Here is a 10,444-nt window from a genome sequence, read left to right as displayed (position 1 = left end):
ACAAAACATTTACATCACAGAATAATAAGGAAGAGATGAGCAGTATAAGAAAGGTGCAAGAAATTCCCAAGGAGCCAGAAAGTGGGATTCTAAAAAGTGTTTTAATCAAAGTGACATAGTATAAAAACCATGTACATGAGCATATCACAACTACCAATGGATATATAAACTATAGCAAGGAAGATGGTGAGTCAAACAGGATAGTGGGTATATATAAAGTCCCTATATGTAAATAGATGACTTGAGGTACTGTGCTCCAAACCTGTCTGTGATAGATGTTGCAGGTTGTCTGGTACACAAAGGATAAGTCCTGATGCAGTATAAATATACACATTTTCAAAAGGCAAAGATGTGGTTAGTGTCCTGATAAAAACGCAAATAACAATCCTATGGTGATAGATTCCTTAGGCAAAATCCAAAAAGTGTCCTCATAGTATAAGAAAAGTCTCCTGTAAAGTCTGTTATGTGTCCATACAGATTGCTTACAATATAGCAGAGGCGGATGGAAAAAACAGACTACGGGTGAGAGTGACTCGCCCTACTTACAGGTACAGCGTCTCAATCTCTCCGAATCTGAGCGTCCTTTCCAGGTGTAGGGGCATATTTAAGAAAGCACGATAGTGCTTTTACCGGGTAATTAAGGTGCCTCCGTGTCCTCCGCAAATTTATTAAGGGTGCATCGCAGCAGATATCATGGATATCTGCTGCTTTTCACTCCTCTTCGTTTTTGGGAGCAGTCACCATTCAACAGTATGGTGACTGCTCCCAGCTGCAATCTAACAAGTTCCGAAAAAACATTTTTTTCGGAAACTTGTCTTGATAATGTACGCCAGCTGAAGCAGGCGTACATTATCAGAAATGAAAAAACCCAATGCTGTCAGCTCTGCTCGGAAGAGCAGAGCTGGACAGTGCATGTGTGGAGGGATCACATGATCCCTCCCTGTCACTCACCGCTCGCAGAATTGCAGACAGACCGGGATCTTTGTGAAACTGCACATGCGCAATGGAAAGAAGAAGAGGAACGAAGATGACGTGGAGGCGATCCTAGAGACAGCGCGTCCCGAAGAGAGGGGTAAGTGTGATTTTTTTTATCACAGAAACAGCAGTTTTTCGGAACTGCTGTTTCTGTGTTCCATTTTTAATAAATTTGAGAAATAGATCAATCCTTATCCATGCGATAAGGATTGATAACTATTTCTCATTTCTGCCGATGAATGATAAATGTGCCCCGTAGTCCGCACTGGTTTCTGCCTCCCAGATGTGTGTTGCAATCTCGGCACTCCCGGTCCTTTCATCGCGCATGCATATACGGTGAAGTTTCATAGCAGTTAGAAACTGCTGACGGCTAAAGTCCTCCAATGGCGAAAAGATGAAATGGTCAATAATGAAGATTTATATATATATATATATATATATATATATATATACCGGTAGGTACATACAATTCAATACAAAGCGTACATACTTAGGATTTTTTAGAAAGATGTTAATGGATTAAAGGTACAAGTCATAAGCTTCAATGCACCAGAACCCCACAAATATAGTATTACAGAACAACATACAATCAGGTCCATATATAAATGCACTAGTAAGGGCAAATATCCCAGTATAGATATAGATGTCATATAAAATAGCTCATATATGTGGTTTTTATACTATGTCAGATTGATTAAAACACATTTTAGAATCCCATTTTTAGACGCATTGGAAATTTTTTGCATCTTGTCCCACTTAGGAGGGTTGGAATCCCCCTCCTCCCATCCCATATTTTGGCAGCCGCCTAACACGCTATCTCACGGAGTGCAGACACCGATACATATTATAGTATAACTTATATTATAATATAATATACTATACTATAATATAATAAAAACACCTTTCTTATTAAGAAAGGTGTTTTTTGTTTACCACCAAAGGAGGGAAAGTTTGTACCACTAAGTTGAAGTAGTTAAACTCAAGTCTATGAATACAACACTTTAAATGATAGGTGCCCTTCACTTCACTTTGGAATGCAAAAAGCAGACTAAGTACTGGGTTTATGTGTTCGAACAGTAGTTGGTCAGTGCCATACCGTAGATTGTTGGGGCCCTGCAGCAGCTCATCGGAATGGAGCCCTTATAACAAATATTAAGCTGGTTTTACAATGCGAAGACAATAAATGCAATTCTTTTTATTAGGAAAACACAAAAATCTATTTATATAAAAAAAAGACTATGCATAGGGGCAAGCAACACTTAGATCTTGAAAACATTTTTCGACTAATTTGAAAAAAATTCATCAATGGTTTTGTTGAAGTCTAATGTTTGAGCTCTGTCATTTTCTATAGACAATGCCACTCAACTGTTCCTAGCCTGCAGAACTACGTAGATATTTGATTACTTTCAATCTTGAAAAGATCCCTCTTCCTTGGCTATAGTCACAAGAACAATTAAATGAAACAAACAGTCAGTACATACATCTGGATAGCTTAATAACAAGGAACTATGTTCGACCGGCAACATTTTGGCCAACTGCTTAATATCCTTCGTGTTATTTATCCTCATTTTAAATGAAACCCTATTCGAAAGTAACTGATGTACGGTAGAACTGCAGGAGGTACTACCGACGGGTATTGACACAACTAAGCAAGGAGGCGTGGAGTCTAACGCACCCCTGGTATTCACCAGGGACCCACACAAGGAGGTATGGACTTGACTGCGTGAGGTGCGCAGGTCGCGGTTCTCCAAGTTAGTCACCAGTGCGGTTGTGAGGAACAGGAATAGTCAAACGGTCCAGGTCAGAAGCCAAACAGGAGCGAAGTACCCAAGGATAATGCAGAGAATGGAAACCAGAAGTCAGAACCAAACAGACGAGAACGGGACCAGGGATAACACGAGAGAGTAGTCCGGAGATAAAGCCAAAGGTCAGAGCCAAAACACAATGCTAGAACAGGAACAAAATGCTGGAGCTGGTGAACCAATACCCTGGCACCAGATAAAGCCAGAAGGAGGTTTAAATAGAGTGAAGTACTCCTTGATTGGTGCTGCGGTTTTCGGCGGTCAGAATACAACTAACCGCAAAGCAGGTAAAGAGAATCTGTAGTCGCTATGCAACGGAATGTGAAGCTCTGCCGATGCGTGCGCAGCGTAGCTACCCGGAACCAGGAAGAGCTAGGCAGCGGGCGCCGTCCGTGAGAACAGGCAGGCGCCCGTCCCTGACACCTACGAGAAATGTGTGGGGATGGCGCCTGACATGAACATAATGGAGATATATATTTGGAAAATATTCTTCAAAAATCGCACTGACGAGTAACAGCTCATCAATCCAAGAGTTTGTTTCCAAACAAACTTCTGCTTCTGTAGAGCCTACAAGAAAGTGTGGTTATAGGACCTTGTATGTCTCCACAACAGCCTTCATAACTTGGAACTGGTTATCAAACTGCGAACAGAGAATGTTGATCATTGTATAACACACATTTCCTCTGAAGCAGCGTTCCGGACCAGTCAGCCTTTCACCGTTGTAAAGATCAAAATGATTTTCACTCAACTGTGTTACCAAATTAATTTGAAATACCCCACTATGTACATATTCCAGAAGCTTCCACTACAAATTCTTCACATAATCCCCAAAGATTAAAGAACTTCCAATATGGAATTTCCAATAAGATTGTATGCAGAAATTAAGTCTGTCATCTGACTGCAATGACACGGAGGTAATATTATTTTCTCAGAACGTCTACACTAAACGACTAGTAAAAGAACAAAGTTATAAGGATTACATTTTTTTTTCTTAAATCCCATAGCTTCATTCCTCTGTTCACTTTTTGCTAGTGAGCATTATACATGACCGATTTCATAACGTCACAAAATGTTTGAGAGCATATATAGTGTCACATCTCCTAGCCCAACATGTGGGATTCAATGTTTAAGAATCATTTACAGAGCTGCCATTACCAGATATTTGGAATTCTTGCCATGGAACTATGCTGTGATCAAGAAGAGTGTAGATATTTTGATAAAAAAAAAAAAAAAAAAAAGCTATTCCAATTCTCTTCTACAGCATCCTTCAGAACAAAATTCTGGTTATGCCAGTTCTCCCATTATGCTGCTAGTTCCTGGAGATGTATATATATAATCTATGTTTTAGAACACTGTTATACCCTTGACCATGACAATTATTTTCAACCCTTTCTTTGATTCAATTTGTTTATCAGGTCCACTAGCTACTCAAAGTTATATTTAAAAAGATCACTTAAATACTCTGCAGATCTTCAATGTAGATGGCTTGCAACCGTTAATTTTAGTGTGGTGAAACCGTAACAAAAGAGGTTAGTGAAATTAATATCAAGATACAAAATGCTTTTATTCACTAATTATGGACACCACTCAATTGGTCAGTTTCATCAAGTATTGTGTCTCGAGTAAGGAAATTTAAGTTTGCATTACGGGACATAAATCGTTTACCGACCCATTTGAAAGCTACAGGAACGCTCTCAGAACAGGATCATATTTTGAAAGGCGTTCAATAATATAAAAATAACTCTTGTGGTCTAAGGTTTTCACTTGTTCTACATAAGGTTGCACATTGTCGACATTAGTGAAACATTTACTGTCCTCAATCTTTATGCCAGAAACCGTTCTTTTCAGCTTCTATTGAACCATGCTTTCTCCAGTGTTCATAGACAACACAAGAATTTGCATGGCACGGACCCATCGTGTGTTTAAATATGTTCTGAAAGGTTTCCGGTCCCGCACTTCATCGTTCCATGTATTTGGGGCCTAGTTATTTTTCTGAGGAAATAACCAAGGTTGACAAACACAGGCCAGCTTCAACAAGTAGCACAGCCAATTGATTCGATCTTAATCCAGACTTGACTGTAGTAATAACATAAAAAGGACAATCCATTGTGTTTTATTCCTCAGAAGAGGGCTAAGTGGTTGATTGATAACCTGTCTCAATAGGGTTTTGGAAAATTGTTGCACTTTGAAGAGAAGGAACTCCAGCACTAGCAGATACAGAAGGTGAAACATCATACAAAATATATATATATATATATATAATATAAATTTCTAGTGACAGTGATTGTATATAACTTAAGATTTGCATCATTTCCTTATGGCAATTCAGAGGATGCCATAGACTTTCCATTTCTGATAATTCAATAGTTGTACTATGATAGTCATCATGCATATTCATACACATCATTTTGGTTCTGAAAAGTTTGTGTTATTTAACCCTAGAACTACAAAGGTGCTTTTTATGGGACAAATCACAAGGTGGGGTGGAGGAGTTAGACACCAGCCTATAAAACGGCCTTTACAAGATCTAAACTGCACAAAATAATTTTCGCGACATACATAACTGTTACGGATCAAATATTAAATTGTTTAAATGAAGGTAGACCAAATGAACAGCATTCTATTTTCCCAAACCACTTTGTAACGTATGTAACTATTGTCAACGGTAAAGATTGTCCACTGCAATTAGTGTGGTTCAAAAACAAAGATCTAATAGCAAAATATAACAGATACATAGGCTTGCGCACTGAACCAACAGCTCAATCCTGAAGTCCGTTGTCAAAAGGGCTGTTTTACCAGGGGCCTGTTTACACATTCTGGTTATTTAAAAAAACCAAAACAGTTATGTCACAATGTACACAAAGATAATGCGAAGAGTTCTTCAGTGGTTCAGGGTTTAAGCTCTAGTACAATGCAGGTCATAGGTCAGTTCAAACTATGCTTCTCCAAAGGTGGTGGTGGGGGGGGGGGGGGGGGGGTAACTCATTCTAACAGCTGTGTGTCTTGCCTCAGAAAATCTTGTTTAAACTAATCCATTAACAGTGTGAGAAAATGATACAAATCATCATAACTAGCAATCACAATGTCTTATCCGATGATACCGGATTCCTGCTGGTGAAATGTGGATTAAGACAAGACCAATACATTTCTTATGACCTGAACCATAAATCTTTAATGTAGAGCTGTGCAATACCTTTGTGTAATATCTGTAAGTCTTATGAATGTAAATTGGAAACTTTAACTATTTACAAATGTAGGTGTGAATGGAGATGTTTTCCTGTGCAAGTGTGTATTTAACCTTTGTACACTGTTGCGTACCACTTGCAATTGCATAGGTAATTATAACAGATTAATTTAAAACTTCATCCAAATATTATTATTACTATTAAATAGTTAAACCTCAAGTTGGTTTAGACATTAGTAATTTTTAGCATGAACACACAAGAATGTTAGAAAGCAAGTAGAAACATCACTGTTCTGAAATAAATCAATAGGTAGTAAAAAAAAAAGGTTCATGTAAGGACGTCCATTATAGCTCACTTGATCAAATTTCATATTTTTACAGTGTAGGATTATGACTTCATCATCAACTTCAGATGAATGTGTGGACTGTATTGAGATGACCATGAAGTCAGCTGAATAGAACTTTAAACTGCTTCTGCAACATCTTGCCTTTTTTTTTAGCACTAGGGGTTGTTTCATGATAGACATTAGAATCCATGCAAGACATCACAGGTTCACAAGGCACTCAGGGCCCGATTCAGAGTTAGCAGCAAAAAAAAAAATATAAAATAAAATTTGGGAACTTTGGCAAAATAATGTTGCTCAGAAGGGATGGGTGTGTCAAAATATATAGGACTCTAAATTATAGGGTAAATATAAAGCTGTTCAGCATTTGTGTGCTATATGCAAAAGTAGCAAGTATTTCCCCTGGATAAAACAAATCCATTTGTACACCTTGCATTGCTACAGTTTGTCCATGTGCAAATTTCCTTTGTTTTATAAAGGAATGAAATAACGGCAAGGTATTCAACTGCATCCCATTAAATATTCTGTACTGCAACAACCACATAACATACATTAGTGATATTAGTCTTGCAGTTCACTCATATCAGCCAATCACTATTTTTAGCCCGCACATAAATAGAAAAGGCACACAGTTGTTATGTTAGTGCATTGTGGAAGCTGTAGTGACAATAACGGCTATTGCACAATTAGTTGGCAATTTCTACACCCACTGTGCAAGGGTGTCCAAAAACCGTAAACGTTGGTAGTTGGCAACTCTAAAATTAGCAAAATTGGTCTTTGAAACATGAAACGTAGTCCAATTTTGACCACTTGCAGAAAAGTGCTTGAATTAAAGTGGTGTATTGTGGGCCTTGCGCCTGCCGGTCCAGCCAACATACGGCCCTGCTGCTTAAGCAACTAAGGGAATTAGCACTGCCCTCATATGGTTAGCATACAGTAGTATCTCAGTTCTTGATGGGGGTTATTACAACAGACCAAGACTTAATGTTATACACACTGGAGGAACAGCAAGTGCTGCCATTACTGAATGTTAGTGTTATCACCATTATAAAAATGTGATCTGTTGTACAGGAATGTGCTAGTAATGTTGTTCATGCAAGATCCCGTCATGTCTGTATGCCGATAACAGAACCGTTATAAATGGTTCTCTTGTTGCGACAAAGGAATCCATTCACCTTCCAGTTATCCTGACCAAGTACATGATCTTTTTACAATGCTGTGGTTTACTGCTCAGAAAACTCTAGTATCACTAGAAACAAACTCCAGATCGAAGTCTAAATGGAGCTTTGGTGGTTCATACAACCAAGCTCCTATTGTCACAAGCTAAATGTAAACTCTGCAGAATCACCTGGTTCACTGTCTTGCACTTTAGGATGGGAGTTACCAAAGAACAGGAAGCCAGGTTAAGTTTCAGGAATTTGAGGACCTATGAAAAAACACCTCAGTATAGATTAAATACTGATGTAGACTAGTTTTACATGGTTTATAACATCTAATACTTAGAGAAACAGTTATGCACCCCAAATGATGGCCTTCAAGACCAAAAAACAAAAGGGAAGCCTTATACAGGGCAGTCTCCAACTTACACTTGTAGAAGGTCCACAATTTTTTTTTTTTTTTTAAAATCACTTGAACTACCAGCAGGAAGACACTGTTTCAGTAATCTTGTGTAGAAAAATAGAATTGAGTAGAGCAAACTTTCACAGGAACCTATTCTCACTTAGTAATTTAATTTGAATGTGTCAAAAGCCTGAAATATGGGTAAAAACAGAAATTAAAAAGGGAGAATGGGGGGGGGGGGGGGGCTTTAAATATAGAGTCTAAAATAGTGCGGTTTTGTGAAGGTGTTTGCAAAGCAGGAACGCTAATGACTTTGGGAAATGGAATAGGTTAGTGTAGATTACTGATCTGTTTGCAATGCTTGTTCTGCCAAGAAGAAATCCATTCTACTTGCTTTGAATTTGTAAGCAAGGACAAAAACCAGTACAGATTGGCGACAGCACAGTATTCATTAGACACTTAATTACTAAACATCTCTCCACTTAGTGCAGGTCAGTTGTGGTTGGCAATTCCATTTTGAATTTTCCATATTCTGGAACTTTGAAAGATTAAAGAAATCCAGACACATCTGTAAATCGTTTTTCTTTTTTAATTTGGAAAAGAATCTCCAGTGGTTCTTTGACAGGGATTTACTCTGCACATCTCTAGAAAAGGTCAGTCAAGACAGATTTACAGTTGCATTCACACATAGAAAAATCTGTTTCAGATTAAGAATTATTTGGCAATTTGATATGAATAACCCGTTTTGTTTAGTCTATTGCCATTGCCCCAACCGTATGAAAAGAAAAAATAAAGTGTACAGAAACATATTTACAATAATGAAAAACAAAAAGGCTTCAAAGTGCTTCAGAATAGTGATAGTGTTCTTAGAGATATGTACAACTGCCTATACAAGTATGTACAGGTGAATTCACTATATTTGCTGGGATATGGCTTTTATGGAAAGTGCTTTATACAGTACTTGGCAAGTGGGAGGTGAGGAAATAATACTGAAAAAAATTATAAATAAAGGGTTTTTGGGGGGCCATAGATTAAATGGCAACCATATCAAGAGCTGAACAAGCTTGTTAAGAAATATATACACAAGGGGTTTTCATTGCAGCGTCCCATCCAAAAGAGCTGCATCGCACACATCTTCATACTAAAGGGTGGGATGTGTTCAGCTTCTGGCCTGGTTACCATCCAGAACTCAAGATAATCCAGTTGAAACATTGTAGACTGAAGGAGGATGGTGAATGCCAACCATGTAGAGCCATGCTCACGACAAGTCATCCTCTGTGTTCACAACCGATATCTGGAACAAAAAAAAATAATTGCAATACCTTTAGTTATTGCCTGTGAGTGCTCACTTATACTTCTATTTGGATTACTCCCATGAGGAAGCATAGTAGCAGAGGTTTGCTTCTCTAGTAAGATACATTCTGAACAAGGGAATATTGTATTGACTTGCCATTAAATAGTTGTAAATAATTTACAGCAACTTCGTTCAGGTGAGGGAATACTTGAGTACAATCTCCAATCTTGAAAACCAAGACAGTTTGTTTTGTTTTTTTGTTTGTTTTTTTACATGCACAAAGACACAAAAAAGGAGAAGTTCTAACTCTAGTCACCATGGAAAACATTTGTTCTAATCCTGAAACTCACTTGACTACCATAGAACTGACAGTTTTATACAAGATGCATTTGACATCAAATTGTATATCCAATCTGCCTGGATATACACTCCTTCCACCAGCTGACTTAAATGCCATTACTCTCCTCACATATATTATACTGCCCCTGTAACATTCAGACCCCAACCCCCTCACTATCAGTGGGTAGGTGAATTCTGCTCTGACTAATTGAATACAGTAAAATGCTTAGATCAAAATCAAATGCTCATTAAAATTTGAAAAAATTTTAAAAAGGCGAAGTTAATAGTGCAGAAGGACCTTGACTGAGTTTATTGTAGTCATTCAAAACTGGTTTGTATTTTGTTTGTCCCTATGGGACTCGTCCCGGCTCAAGCACAAACTATCCTCCCTTATTTCCCCTCTAGAGCAACCCGCATTTCCCCCCAGGTGGCCACCCACAGCAATTTAAGCTCTGGAAACGTGCAGAGATACGTGTGGTCTCGGACCTGGTGGTTAATGGAACGTGGGCCTCTATCTTAGATCTTCAGCATAAGTTTGAATCTTTTCGCCCGCTTTTCTTTGAGTACTTCCAGGTCCGACACTTCGCTATGTCCTTGTCCGCCTCTGACACTCTTAGGCCCCTCACTCCCTTTGAGTACATGTGTTTGCATTCCCCACTCACCAAAGGGATGGTGTAGAGGATTTATAACTGGCTAATAGAGATATCCTTTGACACTCCAGGACGCCATGAACGTGAATGGGAGAGAGATCTGGGACCCCCTCCGGATGAGTCTTGTTGGGAGGAGGTCAGAGAGGGGATTGCCAAGAGCTCAATATCCACACTTATTAAAGAAACTGCATACAAGCTGTACTATAGGTGGTACTATACCCCAGATAGGCTGTCTAGAATGTTTCCCACTGCTACTCCGAGCTGTTGGCGGGAATGTGGTCAGAGGCACGATGCTG

At 38.7% G+C, this 10,444-nt stretch overlaps 1 protein-coding gene across 2 annotated transcripts in view; it reads right to left on the bottom strand.

The window, feature by feature from the left end:
• Window positions 1-8,436: 8,436 nt before the first annotated feature.
• Window positions 8,437-10,444, bottom strand: part of VLDLR (very low density lipoprotein receptor) — a 31,881-nt gene continuing 29,873 nt past the window's right edge. For both annotated transcript variants that reach the window (XM_075208938.1, XM_075208947.1), the window contains one exon: window positions 8,437-9,159. In XM_075208938.1, coding sequence (XP_075065039.1) covers window positions 9,124-9,159 — 36 coding nt within the window. In that variant the 3' untranslated portion in view covers window positions 8,437-9,123. The remainder of the gene's footprint in view (window positions 9,160-10,444) is intronic.

The sequence above is a fragment of the Mixophyes fleayi genome, chromosome 1 (genome assembly GCF_038048845.1).
Source record: "Mixophyes fleayi isolate aMixFle1 chromosome 1, aMixFle1.hap1, whole genome shotgun sequence".
Classification (NCBI taxonomy): domain Eukaryota; kingdom Metazoa; phylum Chordata; class Amphibia; order Anura; family Limnodynastidae; genus Mixophyes; species Mixophyes fleayi.
This window is presented reverse-complemented; position numbering and strand designations above follow the sequence as displayed.